This window comes from Eucyclogobius newberryi, unplaced genomic scaffold (genome assembly GCF_026437365.1).
Source record: "Eucyclogobius newberryi isolate DKJ021-1_F unplaced genomic scaffold, fEucNew1.0.hap1 SCAF_8, whole genome shotgun sequence".
In the NCBI taxonomy this organism is placed as follows: domain Eukaryota; kingdom Metazoa; phylum Chordata; class Actinopteri; order Gobiiformes; family Gobiidae; genus Eucyclogobius; species Eucyclogobius newberryi.
The window spans coordinates 14025496-14052177 of NW_027316500.1; the positions used below are offsets into that span (position 1 = coordinate 14025496).

Below are 26682 nucleotides of genomic sequence, written 5' to 3' on the forward strand. Positions count from 1 at the left end.
TCTAAAAACCTCAGCTATTCACACTAAAGACAGTACTAAAAAAGAAGTGGTAAACGAGACCTGTAAAAAGTATATCTCTTTTTTGATCACTTTGTTTTGCAACTTCAGAAAAATCCACTGATATTACAGCCGATATATGTCAGATCTAAGGTGTACAGAGCTCTCAATTAATCTATGTTCAATCAATCTCAATACATGTTTCAAGCAATTAGTAGAAAATTAGATATAACAATTGCTTTTAAAGTTAAATGTGCACTACATGTGCCTGTCTCCATGGAGTCACTGCTTGTTTTGTATACTAAAAATATGCATTCTCACAGTGAGCGGGTTTGTCTACAGTGTAGACTCTACACAGATCTGACCTGTGACCTTCTTTTACAGATCTGGGGTCTCATTTATAAAGCATGCTCCACACAAAGATTTATAAATGAGCCTGGCCTTGTGGTGTCATTTGCTTGTCTCAAAGGAAATAGATATGTTTAACGCTATATTATGGAACATTCTAGGCAAACAGATAACCTCGGAGACAAGCGTACTTTCCACCAGAACAGTTGCATAGCGCACCTTTAACTTAAGTCTGTTATTTTGAACATCTACACAACTGTACGAACATAGATGCTTTAAAATGTGCCCCGATGTGCATCTTTGATCTCATCTTCTCGGTTGCTCTGTGTGAAGGTTAAGGTCACGAGGGGATAGAGTTGTCAAAATCCCCCTTCAAACGTGATTCTACACCAATCTGTCGGCTGTCCTTACACCACCAGTCATCAGCGCACAGTACTCTCCAATATAGGTCAGGAAAAGTGACTGAGATTATGTAAAAACACTGTTGCCGGACATTTTTACAGCAGCCTCCGAGGAACATGGAGAGGAGTTTTCATTCAGACTGGACAAAGCATGACACAAGGACACTGGTGCTCCTAAATACATACGATGCAAAGATGTGTCTAGCTGCTTTCAAAATCAGCTACAATGAGTCATAAAGTCATTCTACTCTTTTGTGACAGCTCCAAGGCTGGATAAACAGAGGATCTCGCATAAAACATAATGTGTCGAATGAGTATTTGTTTATCTGTTTAGTCTCTACAGCAGAACATAACTTTTAAGTTCAATCATAACGCGTAATGGCAAAACAAAAATGAATTACTGTAGTTGGATTGCATCAAACATTTAACATAAACAATGATTTATTTAACTTTATTTTAAAAACATCATGAGTTTTTATCAGCAGACTTTTATTTTGCGGAGGCACATTCCAGTGAGAAATGGCTCTTTAGAAATGATTTTTCTTCTTTAGTATATGTTTTATAGTATTGCATGATAGTTGGATGTATTTCAGTCATTAATAAAAGTTTAAATCAAAGAAAAAAGTATGAAAGCAAAAGTGTATTAAAGCAAAAGTATAGCAAAGTAATAATGTTAATAATTAATGCAATGATTAAAGCGCTTTCCGGTTCTTATTTCCAGTTCATTACATTCATTATGTAATTCAGTTTGCATTGGTTTAATGCCAGATGCCCGTCCACACAACTTTATAAATCCGTGCTTGTAACTGCCATAAAAATGACACGTTAGCTCATTCCGTATTGTTTCTTACAAAGCACAAATCTTCTCATACCCAAATAACAGTAGCTTTCACCCAGGGCTTTATTTACAGAGCTAAACCTCAAGTATAAATCCTTGCTCCTTCATCTGCTCTGACAATATGTTTCCCCTCTTCTGATATAAGCCTCAGAGTGTCCCTTATATTTTCCATGTGTCTGCTGGAGCCGCTGGTGCCACTCGTCATCTGCGTGACCATGGCGACACCCACCGCTCGACAATGACCTTGATGACGACTATGACTAAAGCTGAGCAAGCACCCGCAACCTAACGCGTTCCGACACTTCCCCTGAGCGCCTCTGCCATCTTGTCTTCATGCAAAACTAATCAATATTTCATCTGTTCTACTTGTGCTAATGGGCAAATAGTTGTGACTTATACTTTGCGACAATGTTCAATGAGATTTTTCAAAAGTAACCGGATTAGTGTAGAATTTGAAAATGTACGTCTCTTCTAATAAAAAAATACCAAGAGATGATTTAACATTTAATCATTTTGGAGAACGGCACACATGTGGAATCAGAAGGACCGGAGTTTGAACAATGCACTTCAGTAAACTTAACGTTGAATAGCTACTCTATGTTTGACCTTTTGTGTTTTTGTTAAGCGCTTCATAGAAACCTCATTTACATCAGTGCCTAGAAATAAGAGGGTAGAAACAAGCACCTACTCAATCATATTTGTGGTAACGTTTCTTCTTTACCGTGGTTGTACTTGAGCACAAATGCGGGATGCTTCTTGCCCCTCCCACAATAACAGGTCAAAGGTTATAGGTCGTCCGCACTGGGCGTAGTTTTATTCAGTGCAATCCCCACAGAGACTCGATCAATGATTAATGGCTTGACAAATAAACTTGAACTATTGTCCATCAGGGCCTTTTACCTGTGGTCATCTGACAGTGGGACAATGTTCTGTGCTTAAAATAAAACGCGTCTGGCATTCAGTATTGTACTTTTATCACACATGTTATCCACAACACTACATGTCAAAGTTCACCCATACAAAGCACTAAACTAAACTTGGATACAGGACAAACGGTTCTTAACCCAGCTGTTCTTTTGATGCCCAATTTAACAATGTTTATAGCCTTTTAATCTACACATGAAGCATTGCTCAGCTAACAGCACTAATAAGGTTAACTCTCTCTGTAAAGTGGCCAAGAATCTGACCTTTTGGTCTGACCTGAGCACAGAAATGTGCATTTCACTGTAAATTACGTGCTTAATGAGTAAAGGTGATAAATCGTCCTCGTCTTATGGAAAAGGATACAAAAGCCCTGTGTGCTTGGAGGAAATTACTTCATAATGCCAGACCATTATTAGCTATAAAAACTAATGTCACGCAAGTAAATCTGAAATCTGCCTCAGGTGAGCCATCTGTGGATGACAGCATGTGCAGTCACTTCTAGTTGAACTGTTATTTTATGTTTGGAAAGATATTCCCAAAAATCACATTTTTTTCGACAAAAGTTTAGTCCCGAGAGTCCTTTCTAACTCAGTTCATTATGAAACTGTGAATCATATTATTATGTTGCTGATGTCCACTTTAGTTCTCACAGTCTTTATAGATGGCTCTATAACCGCGATTTATTAGTTCAATGTCGAACCAGCTAATATGAGTGAGGCGCACAAGAGATTTTACTGCACAACAAAATTATGATTAAAATGCCCAGCAAATTATCACAGAGCCACACTGCAGGCACATATCGATAAATTAGAAAGTTATGAAAAGAGGAAATTCTATTCATATTCAACGACTGATATGGACTTATGCATGAATTACATATACAATTATGTAGACTCAGGAAACCACTCACGTCACAGCAGCAGTTATGGTTATTAGGACAATTTTCTGATGAAAGACAAAAATAATTAACTTAATGAAGTTTTATGCTATACATTTTGAATAATCTATTGAGTATACTTATTTTACTACAGCCTAATTTGTAATTTGCTTTGAATAAGATCTTAAAATGACTGGTCTTTGCCCTTGTAGTTTTGTTCCACATCTACGAGACAGTCTGGTTGAAGCCTCCTGACCAAAAGGCACAGATGTCATTGAAAAGTACAGATAAACCCTCGATGAGCAGCGTCGCCCGGGCTCTCACCTGTGGCGTTGGGAGGGCATCTGTTGAAGGCCAGCTCCCCTGAAGGAGTCCGTCTCCACACCATGGACACTGCATAGTCCTCGGGGCAGATCTCGTAAGGAGCTGAAAGCACATCAAAAGTCACAGCACTGCGCCATGGACATTTTCAAGCCTTTCTGACATGATGCAAACCTTTCTCCATGTTACACACGTATGGGAATATAAGAGATCAACTGCTTCCTCATTTTCTCATTGGCTGTTTTTTTTTTTTTTTTTTAATGAAGACAATGATCACAGAAGAAGTATAAATTGATTGGTTGAGTTTATAATTAATTACTTTAAAGTTTAGAATTTAGAGAAGTGTGAAATGTTGTGTTTGAATAATGCTGTACTTTTAAGGAAGTCAATGGACCGTCAAGACATTTCATTTTGTCTTCTATTTGTACTGCAACGTTGGTTCTTTTAAATAATAATCTTTAAAAAGAACCAAAGTTGATGTCAGTTGACAAAAAATTCTGGTTTACAATAAACAAAATGTAAAATATGATCTATGTATGTTATAGTTTAATGCTAAATACCTGAGAGTCTTTTTAAATGTTTAGCATGTGTTTTTTTGTTCCTTTCATCGTGACAATGAATCTTCTGCCTTAGATTACATTATATATTACATTATTTTAAAGTTGCATTTTGGTATAACTTAAAAAAGAATACAAATAGAACATATTTGATCTAAATATATCTGGAGTAGCACAATTAAAAGAGTCATTTTCACATCTGCTGGTGTATAACATAGACATTAGTAGCTGGTACAGACCGGGGCAGCGCTGGTCACTGCACTTGCGGACCTCCTCTCCGTTGCCGTCACACTGTTGCCCCGTTACCGCGGCGCCCTGACACACTCGGACACGCCTCTGCCAGCCGCCATCACACGACTTCGAACAACCGCTCCACGGCCCCCACGGGTTCCACTGGCCATTTGCTGGAAACACACAACATTCCCTTATGATACAAACTGTCAATATTTACAATAACTGCATAATACATTTAAATTTGGCAGTGATTAAGATATTTGCAGTTTGGGTGCATAATTTGGTTGCGCAGATTTGGTTCACAAGTACCAGCAGATTAAAGAGTTTAGTGAGGTGTGAAAATGATGTTATGTAAGAATCAACAAGAGTTTTTTTCAACACAAAATTGGACAAAATACAAATAACTGTTCCAACAGATTAATGGGTTATTTTCTGTCGCACCAAACTAAGGTTCATGCGGTTTGTAGCATAATAAACGGAACAACATTTAACTGTAGTTTGGGCTTTATATACTAAGGTAGTATCATTGCCTTAACAGAGGTCTACACTTGAATTTGAATATACGCAAATAAATGTGTCTTTTTGTAACTTTATAAACCTAAAAGTACTGTCAGCAGCTTATGGCTACTGCAACCACTAGAAGCTGCCCTTTCAGCTGTAATTATTCGCTAATATTTATAGAAATTATGCAAAAGTTTCCAAAATTAACAATGTGTTTTATGTCCTTGAAAAGAGCACTATTAAAATTTGCAATAGGAAAAAAAAAGGAAAGAAAAGGCCAACACAGATGCTTCCCTTCAGCGATGTAGTAAATCACGTGCCCTTGTCCGATTGGAAAGGTACAATAGCCTGTGAGCAGAAACACGCTGCTTCCTGGTTTTAACCTACACTTGCCCCTCCTTCACACAGACAGGGCTGCGCGGTGTCCTACAACTAACCTCTGTCAGCTGGGCCTTGGCGAGAACGAAACAAACCGAAAGAGCCGCGACCTGTTGGGCAGAAACTATCGGCGAGGCATTGATCAAATCCCAGTGGATATGAGAGAGGAGCATATGTCGGGTACAGCCTCATGTGTGTCACAAACAGGCTCACTGTGCAGCCGAGGCACGGGAAACTGCTGCAGCTGCTTTTGATATGCATGCTCATTTCATCTGGATATTTGATAGGCTCGTATTCCGTTTTAGTTCCAATAAGTGAAAGAAATCCGCTCTTGTACAATTGTCATCACAGAATTAATTTACTCTTGAAACATTATTTGGCCACAATTTATTATCCAGCTATGTTGATGGTGTATTAACATGAATAATCCAACTGAGAGAGAATACATTACATTTTGCTGTTAAAAATACCTCATTTTGACACTGTGTGTTGATGCATTTTCAAAATCAACAAACCGAATCAGGTACATATTTTTGTCTACTTTTAATTTTGTTTTCAGCATGATGGACCATTTTGAGCTCTATCTTTGAGTTGTTATTTATTGGCACAAACCAAAATTGAGCGTCTGGGTTGCACTGTAAAAAATGCATCAGGAGATTATGGTCCTGTTGGTGATCAAACAATTCAAATCCTGATGCAGACATCTTAGCCTCTCGTACGCCGTGCTGTTGACAGACGCTTTAGACAGCTAACCCCGAATTATGTGAAAAGCATGGTGTTTTTCTAACCGGATTTCACAAATCCTCCTCATCGTCTATGGCCTTAAATATCAATCTTGAATCTTGTGTCTATGACATCTCTTGGTTGGATGCATAAACATCTTATGCATCCAAAATCTTACGAGACAAAAGCAAAGTCTACTTGAAAGGAGTTGTGGTGGACTCTGTATTATTTTAAATGTATTTATTGTGAGGGTACTGAGGCAGGATGTGGACATTGATGTTATGTTAACTGGAGTTGTGGATTAATTGCGGTTGGAAGTTGATCAAAGCGGAGACGGAAGCTCTCATCTCATCGCTTTTTCTTCTTTACTTCCACAGTATATTAAATTTGTGTAATATTGTTGATATTATTTAATTGTATGATGGCAATAGGCCTGAATTAATATCTTGTAAATGATGGTTAGGTTTAGGTTTTTCTGTGTTTAATTTGTTATTATATTTTTGATTATCTTCATTAGTCTCCATAAGAGCAAAGTCTTCCTGGGGTTCATTCTAAACATGATATTAATATTCATAATGACTTTTATTTTTCTACTGTAGTTTCCAAGTTGATAACAGAAAAGACATTCACTATTTAAGCCAGGGGTGGGGAAACTACGGCCCGTGGGCCACATCCGGCCCGCAGGGCCTTTCAATCCGGCCCGCCAAGCTTGTCCAAATGATACTAAAAAAAAATATATATATATATATATATATATATATATATATATATATTATTATTTCATTTATTTTTTTCCTTTTTTGCCCTCAAGCATCTGTCTGCACTTGTATCCTTAATAAATATGAATTTATATGAAATGAATTTATATGAAATGAATTAAATAATAGATTCAATGGCCTACATTTGACAGAAAAGTGATATTTTATTTGATATTTAATTTTTGGGCTTTTTTTTTTTCACACCAATGATCGCGGGCCGGCCCTCCACTACCTGCATGGATTCGAATATGGCCCTCGGAGGAAAATAATTGCCCACCCCTGATTTAAGTTAATAGTGGTATTAATGCTCCTATACAGTGTGTGCAATAGTGCAATTAGTTACATATCATGTCAACAACACCTTTTTGCGCTGCCAGTTTTGCACTGTTGTTCTGATCTTGCTGTATATATTTTGTTTATTTAGCATGCCCTTATTTTAGTATAGCCTATATTTGTTACTATTATTATTATTATTCAATGTTTTATGTGGCACCTTACCGCTGAAGCAAATTCCTTGTTTGTGACTTTTGTTCACTGACAATGGACATAAAACTTTTCAGATTCTGATTCTGATATTTTATATTGGACTCTAGAAGTGATTTCAGTCATAGCATAAAACACTGACCTTAAATTATACTGTAATTACGCTGTACTGTAACTGAGTAATCTTGTTGAAGCTTTCCTCACTTTTTTAAGTATTTATCCTAATTTCAAAAGGTAAAAACACTATGGGAATGCATTATCTTCCCTCCAAATGTAGCTGTTGAATTGAATATTAAATCCGTGCCCGAGTGAGGCAGATGTTACCTGTGCAGTCTGGATTATGGCACTCCCTGCTCTCAGCCCAGTGGCCTCGACACTCTGATCCACCGTGGGCCGCTGCCGAGCACTGCCTGGTCCTCTGCTGGGTCCCGTTGGCACAGGTGACTGAACAATCGCTCCATGCGCTCCATTCCTGCCACTGCCCATCCACTGAAGCGCCAGAACGTACCGGCACACATGTCCCAAGTGAAGGGGAGAGAGAGGGCACAGAAGGGCATATGTTCAGGTGACTAGCTCACAACGAAGAAGACATGAGACTAAATCTCAACACAAGAGTGTGTTATGTTACATTTATTCATATTTGAGAGAACTTCAAAAAATATATGGAAACTCTTGTTTTATTAAGCACTTTGTAATTCCACTTGACTTGTCTGTAAATAAAACATGTTTTATCCATTTTCTATTGGACATTTGAGGCACATGTTTTGAAATATTTACTTTTTTATTAACGTCTTATGGTAACACATAATCCGTTAAAAAAAAGTTGCTATGCTTTTCATTGGCGTATCAGGGTCAAGGAAAGCCTCTGGGGCCGAGTGAAGCTTTCATTTAGAGAGGAGAAACTCATCATCACTAATCTGCTTAGTATTCACAGGCAATTGCAATCACCAAGTCATTTATTCATTAGCATATGTACTAATAAGATTAACTGAGTGGCATGTTTATATTTAGAAACTATTTACCTGTGTTACATGTCAGTGATTCCCAAATTTTTAACACAAGAACCATCCATCCATCCATTTTCTACCGCTTGATCCCTTTTGGGGTCGCGGGTGACTGGAGCCTATCCCAGTGACTTCGGGCCTTAGGCGGGGTACACCCTGGACAGTGGCCAACTTGTCGCAGGGCTAACACAAGAACCATACAAAGCTAAATCAATGCTAAATAGGGACAGTCAACTAATTAGTCAACTAATCAATTGTTAGTTGACTATTAGTAGTCAACTAATCAATGATTATTTTTTCAATTAGTAGATTGATACTATTTATATATACTATTAATCAGATTGATTGAAATATGGTGAATGAAGGCTTCTAGATTGAGAATATTATATTATGCTATTGATGAACATCAACATTTTTTAACATTTTGATGTAATAGTGCACCGTGTTTTAGATTGTGTATAGTCCATATAATGATAAGGATTATCCATCTTTTTTTTGTTGCCATTTTCAATACTCGACTAGTCACAATTAGTCGATTAATCGTTGCAGCCCTAACCTAACATAACCTAAAAAAGAACAAGATTTGAAAAAGTATCGAGGACAATGTAAATCCTCCGGCAAAGGCACCCTTGACCAAGGTCCTGGGTCCTGGCCGAGACCCCAGTACTCATAACAGATTAAGGCTGTAGAAGTCGGGTCAAATGCAGATCACTAATGGCACTTGCACCAACATTTGAGAACCACTGACCTAAGTCTTACATGGTGTATTTCCTGCTGTGATATAAATATGTGTTAATAAAGTACCTGGACAAAGAGCTATGTTGCAAAGCTTAGTCTGAGTCTCGGGTCCGTCACAGGCCCGGCCCCCATGCTGCGGAGGGGCACACATCCTAGTCCTAGTGCGGTGACCTCGGCCACACGTGAACGAGCACAGACTCCACGGCGACCACTCCTCCCACACACCGTGCACTGCAGACACACGCACAGTTACAATCACAGGGGTCCCTAAGTGGATCTATGGCACAAATGAACTGCTCAGAGCCAGAAATGGAATGAAATTAAACCAATGGGCATAATTAGGCAACAGAACTAATGCAAATGAAACACTGAGCACACAGACAGCTTTTCTGACACAAGCTTGAGTCCATCATTTGGGGTTGTTACGATGTAGTATTAGGAAAGGTTCCATGTTTGAAGGTTGTAGAAGAACTCAGCATAAGGACTGGTATGCAAAAGAGCAATGATCTGCTCAACTAGCTTCAAATACTGCCTTTACTGAATTAACATCACCAAAAGCTTCTTAAACAATGTGTTCCCAATTCACACAAATAAATGCCAGCTGAAATACTCTATCGTCTATAAGAAATTTTCAACCCTATCCCATGTGGCACCGATTGTTATTACTTTTCCTCTTTCTATTTTCCATCACAGCAGATTAAATTTCCTGTCTATTTGTCACTGTAGTATAACACTATTGATAACCACTCCAAAGTGCAGTGAGCCTTCAGTACTCCTGCACCACAATATAACAGGTTTTGGGCTGTAGAATTACTGTATTTTTGTAAAAAGTGCAGAAAGTTTTTGATACCCGACCTGAGCTTTAACTATTGAAATGCAAATGTCAATAAAAAAGTCACCTCCAGCCTTGTCTTTGTGCTCAATGTATTTCTTAACAGTGCAAAGTAGAGAGGTCTTTGTCATACGCCTGCATTTTGAGATAGACTGAAAACTCCCACACCTAAATCATACTTTTTAAGGTGACGACTTTGCCTTATTCAATATGCACACGACATAGCACTGTTAAGAGCGAGCTTCATAAAATGGAGCATGGCATAATCTTTCACACATTAACCACCACCTTTTCTATTCTTTAAGTGGTCCCACTCAGGATCAGAGTCATTCTATTAAGGCAACTTTTGAAAATCTGTTCAATAGATACATGTGAAAATAATAGTTCCTATTTGAAATTGAAGCTAGTTGGTTCACGTTGCCTCTCTTAGTAAAATATCTGAGTTTGGAAGAAGGTGGAGGAGATCCAGTTGCTGCTCTGCCATAAGGGGTGACAGTGTCTGCCCCATCCCCTGCCTCTCGGCTCCACTTTGATGCTCTTAAGTGTCCCATGGTAGTGGTAGCATTTACTTTGACATTTTTAAGTTCAAAGCAGGCCCAGTATGGCTGGCGGAACAGAATTCAACTTTTTTCAGGTTGTTTGTCTCTTAACCAAGAACTCACAACCATAAGTAGCCCCACTCTGGAAAACGCTGGCCAAATGTGTTGTCACTAATTGTTAGTGAAGTGGGTTGGACACTGTCTCATACAGCATCACTCTGCTTTAGCCAGTCTCTGAACAGTGATTTGCCGGAGACAGAAATCCATACTTTGCCAGGAGCTATTGCTGTAAAGTCTCTAAAATAACGTTGGTGTTACAATGGTATGTCATTCCCCGTCTGCTGCTGCCGGAGGCATCAAACTCGGAAGATTTATTAAATTACAGAATAATAAGTCTTCAGGCGCTGACGGTATCTTGATTGTCCAGACCATACGAGTCTTTTACCTAAATTAAAGCTCCTTCTTCAGTGTACTATATTAATCACAACATGCACCATTTCTCATCTTAAAATAGGCTCTGAGACTTTTCCAAAGGTATTGTTAGAGCCAAAGACCAGAGCTGATAAATGCACACTTATCCAATGCCTTGGGCCATTGAGCTGTTGTTCACATTCAATAGAATAAATAAGAATCATGCTGCACCTCGCAATCACAGACGAGAAAAAGTCCATGCCCTTCTCAGAGCGTTTGTTACAGATTTTCGTTTTGTGTGGGGCGCAGTTGGGATGTTTTATCCCTATGTGCCACAGAACTGTAACTAAGTAAGCTTAGTGACAGCCCGCTGCGTGCATTTTCAAACACGTTTTGGAAAAAGCAAACAGCACCACGGTTGTGGAGTTACGTTTTATACACAGAGTCCTTTGTTTTTGTCAGAGATTACAGGGAAAGAAATAAGAAATTTCATTTGAACTCACCTGACCATGGAGAATTACGCTGTGGAAAATAAGCAGTATTTCCTGTTTTGGTTAAGCATTTTAATCTTATATTCTGACATAAGGAGTCTGACATCCAGGAGTTATGATTATTATTTTTTCTATTTTTTTCAGTGGTAACGTTTGGGATTTTTTAACTAAATTTGTTAGGTTCAATTTTAATACCAAATAACATGCATTTTGAAAGAAGCCCATCTGTGTCAGTGTAACTACCAGACTTTGTGTTTTCATGGTTTATGAAGACAGCTTCAGGCCTAATTTAAGTTGGCATTTAGGTGACTGTGCTTAGAAGTGACTCATGTCTCTAGTCTCTACATACACATACAAAGATCCTTCTACAATGCACCCTCAATCACTACTACTGAGTAATACGATAGTTTTGACCGAACATGCACTTCACACCTGTAGGAATGTTTCAAGGCAACTTAAACTGGCATATAGCAAAAAGAATTCCTCCCCCACCAGTGCCTCCCACTCTCAGAGCACCCTAATCACAACCATGGTCTAGTCAGAGCACCCTGTGATCCTGATACCTGCCTGTGACTCATCTGCTGTGCCATCATGGGTTGAGGAAGAAATGCCTCACAGCGTCTTTGAAGAAACGCTGCCAAGCTATTTTAAAATGCACGGCTGACCTTCAAGGAAATGAATTGGACGACTACATCCCTACAGGCTGCTCCCTGGGCTCTTTGTACAGAGACATATCTGTAAAGCCTCTCAATGCTGATGGATTGCTTTGTAGTTATGTGGGATGGAGAACAGAAAGATGATTATGAAATACAAATATTCACAAAAGAACATCAGATGCAAGCGACAAATAATAATTATGGCTCCGAGATAAATACAGTCATTGCACATCATCAAACATTTCCATTAACAATCAAATAGCATCAACATGAATATTCAAGAATCTGCGGCTAACACTACCTGGACAAGGGGCAGTGTTATTGCAAACCCTTGATTCTCTTAAAGGGCCACCGCAGTGCGATCCATATGGTGACGCGCATGTTCTTGTTCGCACCTGCGACCCTTGACCGCAAGTTACAGAGCATGAGCTCCACTGGGACCACTCCTCTGCACTTGATTCACCTGTGTGGGAGAAGTGACACTAGTTAAATGCAGCAATATGCTCCAGAAGGGGCGGGGCTAAAGAGGGCAAGGTTCACAGGACAAGTGGGCCAGATTTGGGAAGGTCAAGGTTACAAAGTAAGGACCAGATGGACTGCTGTGATTGGCTGTTAAAAACAAGGGTTGTTTGGGTGCCAGAATTAAAAAAATAAAATACAATTTAAAATAAGTAAGTACTTCTTTATCTTTAGCATTCACTTGAATATCATTATCCAAACAGATCAGTTAAGTTAGCTCCTCCCTCTTAATTGAAACAACCAATCACTGCTGAACGTCTCTCCGGTCCATATATATCTAGCGTCAATATTTTGGGGAATCATTTTGTGGTGAGTATAGGACTGGAACACTGCTTCAGACTCTTAATTGTCCTCTCTATGATCTTTCATAAAATCAGTATTAGAAATGTTTAGCTGTAGATACTAAATTATTTAGAACTACACAGAAAATTCAAGGCAATAATCACAGTTTTACAAAGATAAATCAACAATGTCCTCTCAAAAAATTAAAGACTCAATTATGCAAAGATCATAGAGAAAACATTAATAATAAAGGACCACTCTGGGTTATCTAACTGTTTTGTTAAAAATCATGCATTTTTAGAGAGCCCAACAAAAGGGAATTACCATAAGCAAACAAGAGGAAATGAAGACATGCAGAAAGAATGTGGCTTTTAATGGGTATTAGTAGAAAAGTGGGAACGGGATGGATTCAAATGCACCGCATGTGGTTGCCTTGACAACTGCACAGTATATTTATGTGTTTTTTTTTCTTTTTCTAAAAAATTCCAGAACCATTCTAACCCTGAGAGGGAAATGGGAGTTACTTGATATTAATCATTAGTTTGCAGCCATTTTGCGTGACTCTAAGCTGCTGTTTTTAATGGTTAGTTTTTTTAAAAAGAAAAGAAGAAAAAATACACTAGACCTTAGTGAAGAATAACTGTCTTTACTGATCTGCAAATGCTAAATATAAAAAAGCCATGAAATGTCAAATTAGGTGAGTTATAAGCAGAAGCAGTCGATGATTTTCAATACTGAATGAAAAAACATAATTTTGATGAAAGATATTTCCAAATTTCCACATGAATACATAGCTGTTTGATTTTGCCAAGTGTTCTGTGGTTTTTGAACATAGAGTGGTAATTTCACATCATAGTAATGGTAAGTATAATTTATACTGCAGCTCTGAATACATTTGAAATCATCTGATTATATTCAAATGGAGTGCCGTGTCGTTTATATGGACGGACACATACTGTTCTGTATCTTCCGGCCAAATGGGGATCTAAGCCCTGCTCTTTTAATTCTGCACATCATAAACTAGACCAAACGGTGGATCAATTTGTTAAATGAGGCAGCACAAGAGAGGGTAAATCGTGTGAGAATGAAGGGGGGGAGCATTGCGACTCGGATGAGGGGAAAAACATAGAGAAATTGCATCAAAATGGAGTGATGGTGTTAGTAATAGTAGTGTATGGCATGTATTGCAATTAAAATGACAACGGATGGAGCTTTCAAACAATTAATTATTTGGCACACATGAAATGATTCCCAAAAGCAAAAAAAAAAAACAAAAAAAACAAAAAAAAACACACACATTCACACATTATCTTAATCCCAGAAATAATAAGGCAAAAGATAATACATTTAGTTTAATTTACTGGATTTGACACTTACTTAAGCCACACTTCCATGACTATTATTCCTTAAGGGAAGCAGCTATCAATCTGACATTTGCTATCAAGTGCATATTCTGTATTTGGCTAGAGGGGATGAGGTTTTTCATCATATTTAATTTATCACGCCTTGGAGCGAATAATTAAATACATCTGGACCTAAGTTTGAAGCTAGCCTTGTTAATTAATGCTTTATGGATGTATAAAATAGTGTCCACTTGCCAAATCTCTAAGCAAGAGTAAAACAAACACCAAAAATACAATAGTCAGAAAGGGAAATTTATCTTGTCGTAGGTGGCAGAAGAGTGCAAAACATTTCCACTTAAAAAGGTGCAAGTACAAGAAGAGAGAGCATGCATGGTGAAGAAAATTAAGTTTAGATAACATAATAAAGAAAGATAACTATAGTATTACCAGTTTGTGCCATAAATTTAGCAGAATCAGCCTTCTCCTGCAGTGCCTTTGTGTCATGTACTGATCTTGGTCGCTGACTTTTTACTGTATGCTCTCCGATCATTCCATATTCTACGGGACAAAATACAGGATATAAATGCTAAGACTTAAACATAATCCAAAATTATTATTATTACATAGGAGGATTTTGCTTGGTATTTGAGGCAATGGCTACTGAAACAAAGAACACACATTTACTGTCTAATAGAACAATGCAACGGGTTTATAAAGGGTGAGCTGGAAGTATTATTCGTCCTTTGAAATCACATTGTAGAAAACACATTAGCAAAAACATGCAGGTAGAAACTATTTTTGTTTTTTTATGTATAGTTGCTGGAACAGAGTAGCAGCACCGCCCCTCCCCTCCCACCTGCATGCCCGAGGGAAAAAAATAGAAATAAAATAAAAGTAAAATGTGTGTAAGCCATCAGAAAGCCACAGAGGAAGGGGTCATGGACAGAACATGCTATTGATCCACAAAACCTGCCGTCCTTCTGAGGTTTTTGAATAGTTGTATCTTCAAAGTTGGCCAGACCAGACAAATGTATTCTGAGCTGTATTTGTTTATTTATTTATTTGTTTTATTGCACAGTGCATGCCCTCTTTGCTTCCCAAACAGGGTCAAAGAGACAATGATGTTCTGATGCCACACTGGAGAAAGTGATGCAAGCAGAGGTTTTTTGAATTTCTTTGCGTATCAAGTATTTATTTGGTGTAAAGTCACTAATGCTGAACTGGTTTGCAATAGTATAGCAAGCATTACTTTTGGCAGTGTGGTCCAAATGAGGTGGTTTTTGTTCAAATAGGCAATGTGGGTGATGCACCAACAGAGTCACACAAAGCTTATGTTAGTACATAGGACAATACATCAGCCATTGACAAGGAGTTCTTTCATGAGGATTAGAGCCTGTAGTCTGTATGCAAAACCTCAAATTTACTGTTTGTACACTGTATTTGTGTAAACATCTACAACACTACAGCTAAAAAAATAAAGGAAGAAAAATAAAATGGCTTGAAATTGCTTTAAAACAACAACAATAATGTTACGATTTATGTATGTATGTATTTATTGTGTTGTGATTAAAGTTATGCACTTGATTAACGCCTATAGATACAGTCATTGCATAACCATTCAAGAACATAAAACTAGGGAAGGGTTTACAGGACTAAACTAAGACCAAACCAGAACTAAACGTGGACTAAATCAGACAAAAATCCTACAGGTCAAAATCCGTTAAAGAAGAATCACGGCTTTCAGATGGATGGTACCGTTCACGATATTGCAACGTTTAAATGTGACCTTGTTTTGTTTTTTTCCAGAGTTGTAAACAATGTAATATAAAAAAATATCGAAATAAATACAAATCCTGTCAAGGCTAATTAAAAGAGAAACATGTCACGGCCACTGATGTACAAAGGGCAGCAGGTAAGAACAAAGTCTTGTCCATCTGACGCCTGTTGGGATGATCAGAGTCACAACTAACAAGCCTGTGCTACACGAGGAAAGGTCACATGTTACATCAGTTTTGTTCACTTAAAGAGAAAGGGGCGTGGGGGTCCGCTGATGGCCCCAGACACACAGCAGGAGTCTTTTCTCACATCCAGTCATGAAAAGGCTAACTACATCTGCAGCTCTCACCTTCCGTTTTCTGACAATATATCATGTACGTCATAAGGCGCTGGTACAGCTGGCAGCCCGGTGTAAACGCTCTCTCTTCTTTCTCACACTTATTGTGCTTTATCTCCTATATTTTGTAAATATAGTTAGTATATTTTTCTATTTTACTGTACGATAGGGACACGCGCTGGAATAGTTTTTTAATTCAACTGTTTTTGACTTTTTTCGGCTGGATTTGAGCGTATTTCGTTGCGTTCGTTGTGTTGTTGTGACGTGAGCTAGCTCCGAGCGAGCCCACCAGCCCCCCCCCCCCCCCCCCCCCCCCCGCGCCCTCCGGCCGCGCTAAAGTACGGCGTGTCGTCGGTACACGTTTATATACACGTTTATATGAAAGAGGAACTTCATGAACGATCGGGACACGCACTGGAATCGCTTTAAATTAACTTGTTTTGACTTTATTCGGCTGGATTGAGTGTTTTCGTCGTGTCGTGGCTATGTGTCTTGGCTCTGAGTCCCCCGGCTCCGGCCCCGCCCCCCGGCTCCGGCCCCGCCCCCCGGCCGGCGCCGTACCGCGTTTACACCAAGGAGAAACTCATGAAACTGCGGAGAACAGTCGTCTTACCCGGAGATCGTCACGTTATCCCGTCTGACCTAACCTAATACTGATGTGCAATTCTGTCGTATGTGCAATTGCTGTTGGAATTCATGTGCAATTCATGTGCAATTACTATGAAATTCATGTGCAATCTATGTGCTGTCGTGACACATATTCATGTGCAATTACTGTCGGGATCACATGCAATGGTATTTATTTATTTATTTGTCTATGGGAGTTTTTATTTATTTATAGGAGATCTTCTACTGAAAGTGTTTTTCAGACTTCCTATAAGTGATCTGTTCTGTTCTTCTGTATCTACCTCTGTATCTACCTGCGTTGCACCAATGAAATTTCCCCATGTGGGACAATAAAGGAATATCTTATGTACACTCGCATGTGGTGTATTTAAAAGAACAAAGAACCCATGGTGGGAGAGATGAAATGGTTGATCTGACAAATTATACAATAGTATTTTACAGTCAGAGATATGTAAGATAACTTGATGAACTGAGCACCAAATATCAATGACCTAGTATTAGTATGTAATGTGAAAAGCTGTAGAACTGAATGATGTTGACGTATGGGTTTAGAATAAATGGTACAAAAAAGTGTTCAAAATCAAAAATCAACTACTTTCCATGACATAACAAGTACCTTCAGAAAGGGCTGTGCAATTAATACAATTTTAATCGTTAATTGTTAGCCTTGGTCTTTTGAAAATGAGACGTCTATAGCCCATCTTTGTAATAGTAATTATTAAAAAGTCTGTCATGTTTACGTTCAGGAAATCTATTAATATTATTTATTTCTTAAGACCAAATACAATTGAAAATCGTGATCGATCAACATGAGGGAAATAAAAAATCGCCCAGCCTAACCTTACTCTACATGTTCTAATAGTCCTCCTTTCTTCAACGTGTGCTTTAGGAATTGGTATTTTACCTTCTCAGATCAAACTGTGATTTCGCATTTCCCGTAAAGTTAGAAGACTAGAACATACGGTATGCCCATTAGATCCCCCTCAAAATGATCTTTGAAATGTCTAGTCAGCCTCTTCTGTTGTGATCTCAGCCCTGCAGTCAGCCACACATGATCATGCGTCAGCCACAGAAGTGTTTTAATCATGCCGTATTCATCAGACTCGCAATGCCGTCGGAGGAGGAAATAGCTCTGGAGCAGATCTCAAGCAAACACATGGCAGCCTAAAGGTAGATAGTGCAAACGAGATGCCCTGACAACAAGCCTGACTCTTTAACTACTTGGATGCTATTCAAGCCTTTGGCCACAGTATATCACAGTAAACATGAGAGACAAAGCAGAGTTTCAATAACTGAGGCGGGCGGTGAGAGTAATTTGTTAGCAGCAGCCCAAAACAATGTGTCTTCACTGTATTACATGGCAGGAAGCAGAAAGGAAGCTTGTTGCTTGTCATCATTTAAAACCATTTGAGTTTTGTTGGATTTTCTGGCCAAGTTTGTGTGTTTCTGTTCAAAAAGGTGTCTTTTCTTTTTTCCCAGTTGGCTGCGTTTATGTACTGGTTCTATTCTCTCTAACCAACCTCTAATCAGCTAATGTCGTCAAAAAGCCATATATAGAACAGAATTATTTGATAAAAGTACTAAACATGTAATAGTCCATCAGAGAAAATACTGCAGCTTATTTTGCAATAGAATCTGATGACACATATTGTTGTTTTGTTGCTTATTGAGCTGCATGTGATGTTGTACCTTGTAGGGATGTAGCGATGCATCTAAACACATTGATAAATCGATGTAAAGCTCTGTGATATATCAACATCACCGTAAAATATTGTGATGTGTTGCATTTGTCTATTCTTAAAGCGGTTTGTCAGTGAAGTCTCTCTGGGGAAGCGTGTGTGATGAAATATAAGCAGTGCTGTGGTTAGGAAGCTATGCACCAACATCATTTCCTGTGTTTTTTCAGATTGAAAGTTGTTAAATCAGCTGATATTGTTTGATATTGATTGCAAACCTCTGTATTGTGCTGCATATGTTCTAATATCTGCTACATCTGTTCAAATGTATCATGGAAAAAGCTGTGATTTATAACACTAATAGCCTACCTTTAGGGTCGTCAAAAAATCAAACCCAGACATAACTCAATAGTAAAACTAGAATCAAAACTACCTTTTGTGCATGTGACAATCCTGAAAAACTAACATAAACGGGAAAAATTAGACCTTTCCTTGTAAGTCCTTGTAAGAAGGGTCTTGGTCCTTAATATACTGTATATTACTAAAGAAACTACATTACTTAAGAAACCATTAATTGTGTTGAAAATGACATTATATGGTACTGTGGTATCAAAATTGGTACAATTTATTTTCCTTATTATTGAAACCGACTTTGAAGTATTAAAAAAAAAAAAACGTTTTTAAAAACAACAAATGGTTGTGGTTATAATTAGGGCTGCAACTAATAATTATTTTTTGTAACAATTAATATACCAAATAGTTTTTCAATTAATCGACTGTTGTTTACTGTTGCTCCTGTGTGGATTTGAGATTTTGTACTAAATTTGACCTGGATTAAGCTAAAGTGAATCTGCTTGAGGCCATTCTGATCACCAAAACAGATTTTTCATCAAAAACACAAAATTTACATGTTTCCTGTGTCATTTTGATGTTTTTTTTTTACTGCTCTTTCTGCGTCATAAAAGCTCTTTTCTCAGCACATGGCATGTTTTGAATCTGTGCATGACTGCTAAATTCGTTGATTACTTGTGATTAATCCATTGACTTGTTTCAGCCCTGGTCACAAAGCACTGGCTGATCTGTATGTCCCCTGTCCTTCCTCACATGATACCATTCGCTGGCTCGTTAGTTATATCACCGCTCTGTGCTTTGTCTTTTCCTTCCTTTCCTTCTTTCAACCATGAAAAACAAGCCTGTGAAAGAAATAGTAATTCAACAGACTTTCATGCACCAGTTCTAACCTTCACGTGCATATTTAAAGCAACATGTATCGGCAATATAGGATCTTAATAATACAGGGAACACAGGGAGTAGCAAGTCTGGTTGAAAAGTTTACCTATTTGCAACATTTAATGGCTATACATGTAGAAGTCCATGTATTACATTAACTGAGTATTCATTATTCATTTATGGAGGAACATAGGTCATAAAAAATGTAGATAGAGGAGTATCTTTCTGCCAGTCCATGCAGAACTTACAGGGTCACTATATGCTGTATAAATTATGTTTTACTGGCTGCCTAGAATAGCCTTAAATTCTCAAAAATACATGCAAAAAGTGAGTTTATAGGGTAAGGTGTAAAGTAAAAACAAATGCAAAAGATAAAATTAGTATGCAAAAGGACCACTGATTTGGCAGAAGTCTACACTGTTCTTCTTGTTTTCTGTCTTTGATTCATCTTCGAAGTGTTGTTCATTGTAAGTTTTCTTTGTTCACCAGTTTTCAGAAAGTTGTGAAATTATGTGTGAGAATGACTGAGCATGGTGACATTTTCAGTTCTAATTTACAGCATTTGGTTTAGACAAGAATTACCTGACCAACATGTCCCTGTATGACTCACACTACCGTTCTCCTCCATTTTAGACCTAATCCTGTGGACATTGTAGATTGGAGGGGATAATTCACTTGTTTCAATCAGCTCTCAAAAGTGGATCTGGGGACAGGCTGGGTGGCTGCTGTGAGGTAAGGTAATATTTGGCCAACAAAATGTGGGCTCTCATAACAGGGCTGTGGGCTGTGACCTGCAGGTGACAATCAATGAGAGTTGGACAGAGAAGCTGATTGTCCCAGACACACAGTCAGCAGTGTCAGAGCTAAGCTAACACGGAGTGCCACTGCTCACCACCAAGCAGTTCACAGAAAGTCTATCAAAAACATTTATCGTGCATTTATAAATACTGAAAAAAGGTCAGGATGGGGTCAAGGAAAACATTTTGAAGCATTGTTGAAGATGAATATTACAGTTTATATTCCGAAGATTTTGATGATTTCTGAGGATATTGAGTTCAAAATGCAACCATGACCCCTGAGCTCCAAGATTGCTGAAGAATAGAAAATATCTGCACAAGTAAGAAAAGACCGGTGCATTGGCAGAGGCTAAAATAAATTCTATAGTTGTTTGATTCATTCATTGCTTGGTACTACACTGGTGGATAGCTGAGGCCACAGCTGCCCTGGAGCAGAGTGAGATCTGACAAACACCTCTCAAATATCTGTGCCACTGACAGTTGCACTCAATCTTCCAGTTAGTGGGCAATCTCTCTACCCTGTGAGATTGTGACTTCCCTCCAGACTCAAAGCTTTTCTGAGCCATCACTGCTCGGCGAGCTTAATTAGAGGCCACATTTACAAAGAGATCCTTGGATTAATTACTGTCCCACATCTGACTCGTGCAGTACACTCGGCACACAAATATAGACAGTGTGCACAATCAAAGTCTGCCGAAGTTCCCTGGGTGCGTGACCTTTGTCGTCAGGCCCCTTTGATCCATGCATGCAGGGAATTTAAAAGCTTAAGCACTGGCGTCGATCACAGCTGTGGAAAGCCCACTGGAAGACATTTCATTTCCAGGTCTATCCGTAGCCACACCGACACGTTCCATGTGTAATTTTATTGAAAGGTAGTAAAAGCCGGCCCCATGTCCAATGACTGATGTGTCTAACCTTGCATGAAATGAGCCTTTACTGGGAGGCCCCAGTGAGCCCCTCCTATCAGGGGTGCAGAGCTGTGCTCGCTGGCTTCCTCCTGCTCCTGCTCCTGCCTGACTGTCACAAATGTAGCCCTTAACGAGAGGCACTTCATTATTACTGCACTTTGAAGAAGAGAGCAAGTTCCCAAAATAGAGACAGCTTATAGTTCACGCCAGCCATAGGCCGAGGGATATACTTCACACTGGAGGTTGATCAATTTCTTCACAGTTCAGCTCCTGAGACAAAACCAGAGGCAGAGGGATTTTAATGGTCAAGCTACACTGGAATACGAGGTTCAGTAAAGCTTTAAAATAAGGTTCCTTAATAAACCATATATAAGAGATAATAAGTACTAATTGTCACTTATTATCTCTTATACAATATTTTTTGTCACTTGGTTAATTAAAAAAAGATGTATAAACAGCTTATTAAGGTTTTGTAGTTTGGTTTATTAACGGGGTTCATAATTGGCGTCATAACATTTATAAGGTATTATCAGCCATCTATAAATGCTATAAATGCTTTATAATGTATAAACAACAGCACATATGCATACCTTATAAAGATTTTACGAAGGAACGTCATTAAAAAGCCTTACCAAAGGTCAAAGAAATTAAAGGTGTTTCAGTTTTTTTCAGGGTTAATAATTAATTTTTCCTAGGCTCACTGTTCTTCACCTGACCTTTTCCAAAACTCTAATTTAAAGAAATCATCACTTCCTTTAGAAAAACAGTAAAGACAATGTAGATTAACCATGTAGCCATAAAAAAAAGTTGTTGAATATAAGAAAAATATTAAATAATAAAAACCTTTAAACACAAATTCAGTTTTTTCAAACTGAAATAAGTGGTGCAATGTAATGTAGTAAAAGCACATTAACATAGAAGTGATACTAAACATTGACAAAAAAGAATGTATTGCAATGATTGTGCACAGTAACATTACATTTATTTTCAAACCCTATGTGTATCTCCTTACAAACATTAGACAAACCCTTGACTATTAGTGGGACCATATGCCCGTCCAGTCAAAAAAACTCAATTAGAGCTTCATTAGGAAAATGAGGGGGTCGCACTGAATCAGATACGAATTATGAATTTTCCTCAGAGACGCACAATTATCCGTCACATTCCCGCCGCCATCTGCTTACTTCCTGTTCACTTTTCCTAATGAATCTGAGTCCGTCCACATTAGGATTCTGTGCATCCACCATTAGCGCACCTCACGGAGAATCCAGTCAAGTCCTATCTACAGTTTAAAAATAGAAACTGGACCTTTGAGAGTGTTTTGTAACAAGTGATGAGTGGGAAGGGGGTAGAGAGTTCCTTTTGCATTGATAATTTACAGTGCCAATGCCAAATCACACAGGGCCATCTATCGAGCAGTACCTCCCAAAGCAACCTAGATGGAGCTGTGATGTTATCAAAGGACTGCATAGAAGGGCACTGTTGCTATGTGTGCTGCAAGCTGATCCTCTCCTTTTTCCCTCCTCTCTTTGCTCGCCCGCTCACATCAGGGAATATGATTGCTTTTGACTGATTACAGTATGAATCTGATCTATATTCTCTCATAAGGGAAATACCCAATGCATTTCTGTTCAAAACGTAGGTCATAACATTGATAAATAAAGGTGAATTAATTTCTAAAAAATACAAAGAACTAGCTCAGGAATGAAAAATGACATTGAAACTGTGTGTACGTTTGCTATTAATAGTAAATCAACCAGCATAAATAAGTAGTTCTTTGTTATCTCGCATCGCCATGTGAATGCTGCATGATGCTATCAGAAAATGAATCTCCCCCCGGGCCAAAAAAAAAAACTAAAGCAATGCCAGCAATGCAGCTTTAAAACTCACAAAAATCACCCAGCTTTTTATGAGAGGGGAAGATGTGGCAGTCCGAGGCACCCGTGACTAAAAGTGTGCTGGAGGAGTGAAAAGGGCTACTGTGCGCCGTCAGAAACACGGCTGGGGCTGGATTACTAATGAAAGCAATTCACACGGCTAGGCTAAGTCTGCTTACATCCCATAGAAAGACTCCAAAAAACCTTCAAAAAATCTGGGGCACAACTATTATTCTTAATGTTTGATATGAAATATTCTCTTTTAAGTCGTAGCCAATAACCTCAAAACACCCCCCTCCCAGAAGGATCCTAATCTTGATTTACAACAGCGGCTTTGGGCTTATTATGCTTAGAGCTGTGCTTTCAGTAACATAGCCAACATACCGAAAACATTTTTTTTCTGAAATCTGAGACTACATTTTCTATCAATCTAATATCATACATATTTGTGTAATGTATTACGTTTTTGAAATGTGTGGAAGCTGTTGCTGCGTGCAGGAATTTAAAGATATTTTATGTTGCTGAATTGCATCAATAAAAATTGCAATTAAATTATATGTTATACTTAGTGATTAATATAGTATTATTAATTTATTAAGTTACACATTTAAAATGTTATTTGGTTAACTGTAAGCTTGTGACAAATTAGCAAATCTCATGGTACAATATTGATTGCAAAATTGTGTAAATAGACTTTTTTATGCCTTTTGGTGCAAATACCAATATGGTATGCTATGCTATAGTTTGGATGACCCAAAGGCGTAGGTAGAACACCTCCCACCTCCATCCAGAACACAACTTTTTATTTTTATTTTGTGTGTGTTTGTTTGTTTGCTTGTTTTATGTGTGTTTGTGTTGTTTTATGTGTAAAAAATAAATAGTAAAAGAAAAAAAGAAAAAAATTCACCCGCGTACTATCTTTGAGGGTAGCAGTGCTTAATAATTATGTAAATTATGTTTTAATTTCATTTGTACTGAAATGGGGAAAATTATTTGTTTTTTTAGCTGTTCATCCATTCATCAAAAGAATGTATTTCAGCTAGAGAACTTGTGATTCCATATAAAGTGACAGCCCACGATTATCAATAAGATATCACAATATTTTGATTATTGCTTCATCTGTGTTGCAGAAATATCTATTTATGCATTTATTACTGAGAACTGTGTCTTATTACTCTTAAGATCTGCCGTGCTATAGAATACCTTTAGCAGAGGGATATTGGGGAACTACAGAGGCAGCTCCTGGCAGAGCTACACACACACAGAAGCCCGGTAGATGACCTGGCAGTCACGCACACAGCCTCCATGCCAACCAATGCATCTGTCAAGTGAGAAACATGACACATTTTTCAGCACCTTTGCATGCGTCCACGGCCAATTTTCAAAGAGCATACCTTGTCCTTTTTCAGGAGCCATTTTGCTTGGCATACCAACGCAGTGACCTTCGATTTAATAGAGTCATGCTTTGACGTCCGCGGATATCCCTCACTAAAACTGAATATATTTTCATGACATTCTGAAAAGTGTGCCTCTGAAATGTGCAAAATATCACAGGAAACATATCACTAAAAATAATTAAAAACCATGTTTACATTTCCCGCCAATAACAAAAGTTGTGCCATCAGTGAAATATGGTTAAAAATATATATATATACATTTGCAGGGTTTAAAATTTTAAAAAGTTTCCTCAAAATATATGATTTGAAAGGACTAGAAAGTTAATGGTGCATTGCTCTGCATAAAGTATAATAAAGAAAAAAAGGTATAATTAGAAATTATTTTAGACATCCACAAGCATGCTTTAAAACTAAACAAAAATAAAGCGGTGTAAACACATTTTGTGCAGTGCACCATTTGCACTAAAGCTTTAAACGGTTAGTCAGCTCAAAGTAAATTTAAGGCCAATGGCCAGTACGCAAAAAAATAAAATAAGACAAGACAAAGAAATATGCACAACAAATACAAAACTGGCACTACATATTGCCCAATTCTTAAAAATACAGCTTGTACTCTGTAACTAAGACTTAAGATTTTGTGGAGATGGCCACGATTTGCACGCAGATAAATCATGGGCAGCAGCCCCTAATGAGACTTTCATAATTCATGTTGTCAGCTCTTGCACAGCACCAATCAGATATGATCCTGAGCAGAGCCGGGCCCCGCTGCCTCCGACTGCCACCCCGCATCTATCAGCACAGGGAATATAGTGTCACATGCAAGTTAGTCATGAGGAAGATGCCTGCAACATGCCCTGTCTTGGCTCATTGGCTAGGCTCATGTTAAAGCAAATATGCTCTCCAAAATAATTACAAGGACACGGTGACCATGATGAAATGTCCCCTGACAAGAGCAACAACAGCCGCAGCAGCAACGCGAGAGGCTTTTCATTTAATTCATTCTGATGCCAAGTTTGGGCCATTGCAGTGTGAGCTGAAGGAATATGGAATTATGTGTGGTGAAGTTTTGATGTTTTAGGTATAAAAAGCTAAAGTGGCCTGAAACTTTGAAATCAGTATTATTTTATGTTGTCTAGTTAAATCTTTTGAATGTAATAAGATGCAACTAAACGAAAAAAGAAACTCAAGAATAACATCTACCATGTGTACTAATCATGGTGTTCTATCTCATACTGACAAATGAACACTAACACTATTATTGAATTGGTCACTGTGGCCTTTACTATATAATTGCTAAATCTTGGGATACTGAGACTTTAAAAACGAAAATTATTAGCCTACATCTACCACTTAGACAATGATACTAAAAAAGGTTTCTAAAGAATATCAGGGTATTGTGTCCAGCTGTGGGTGGGTGACGTGTTTTCTTACTTAAAGTTGCTGTCCTGTGCTTGTCAAAAAGAGCGCGTTAGAGTATTCATGCATTATCATTTATTATTTATAGCCCAGTTATTTGCAATGCTGAAGGCTAACGATACATTACTCATTACTGCAAAAAAGCACATTGAGTACTCTAACGGCTTATCAACCAACGCGTTACTCCTGGTGTTCAGCTTTTAGTATTAAACTATAACATACATGGATCATTATTTTACTTTTTGTCCATTGTAAACTGCATAAAAGATCTAAAGCTAGAAAAAGAACCATTGACTTTCTGTTCAAAACTGCAGTGGCATTGCAACGTGACAAACAGCATATCTTTAATGTTTAAAAATCACTATATCCGATTTTTATATAATATAACTCTGAGACTGGATTTTATGAATAATTGTTAGTAAGTACAGAGCAGTGGGCAGAAATAGGGGGTGCATTTTCTGAGCATTCAAGCCTCAATTGTAGGAC

At 38.2% G+C, this 26682-nt stretch overlaps 1 protein-coding gene across 9 annotated transcripts in view; it reads right to left on the reverse strand.

Moving 5' to 3' along the window:
• The window catches only part of adgrb3 (adhesion G protein-coupled receptor B3), a 113623-nt gene that overhangs the window by 46848 nt on the left and 40093 nt on the right, over positions 1 to 26682 (reverse strand). For 5 of the 9 annotated variants that reach the window (XM_072436225.1, XM_072436232.1, XM_072436224.1 and 2 more), the window contains exons 3-8: positions 14603 to 14713; positions 12313 to 12474; positions 9149 to 9313; positions 7665 to 7829; positions 4503 to 4667; positions 3710 to 3811 (exon numbers count right to left, since the gene is read on the reverse strand). In XM_072436225.1, coding sequence (XP_072292326.1) covers positions 3710 to 3811; positions 4503 to 4667; positions 7665 to 7829; positions 9149 to 9313; positions 12313 to 12474; positions 14603 to 14713 — 870 coding nt within the window. The remainder of the gene's footprint in view (positions 1 to 3709; positions 3812 to 4502; positions 4668 to 7664; positions 7830 to 9148; positions 9314 to 12312; positions 12475 to 14602; positions 14714 to 26682) is intronic. The other 4 variants (XM_072436228.1, XM_072436229.1, XM_072436230.1 and 1 more) reach the window with 4 other exon arrangements.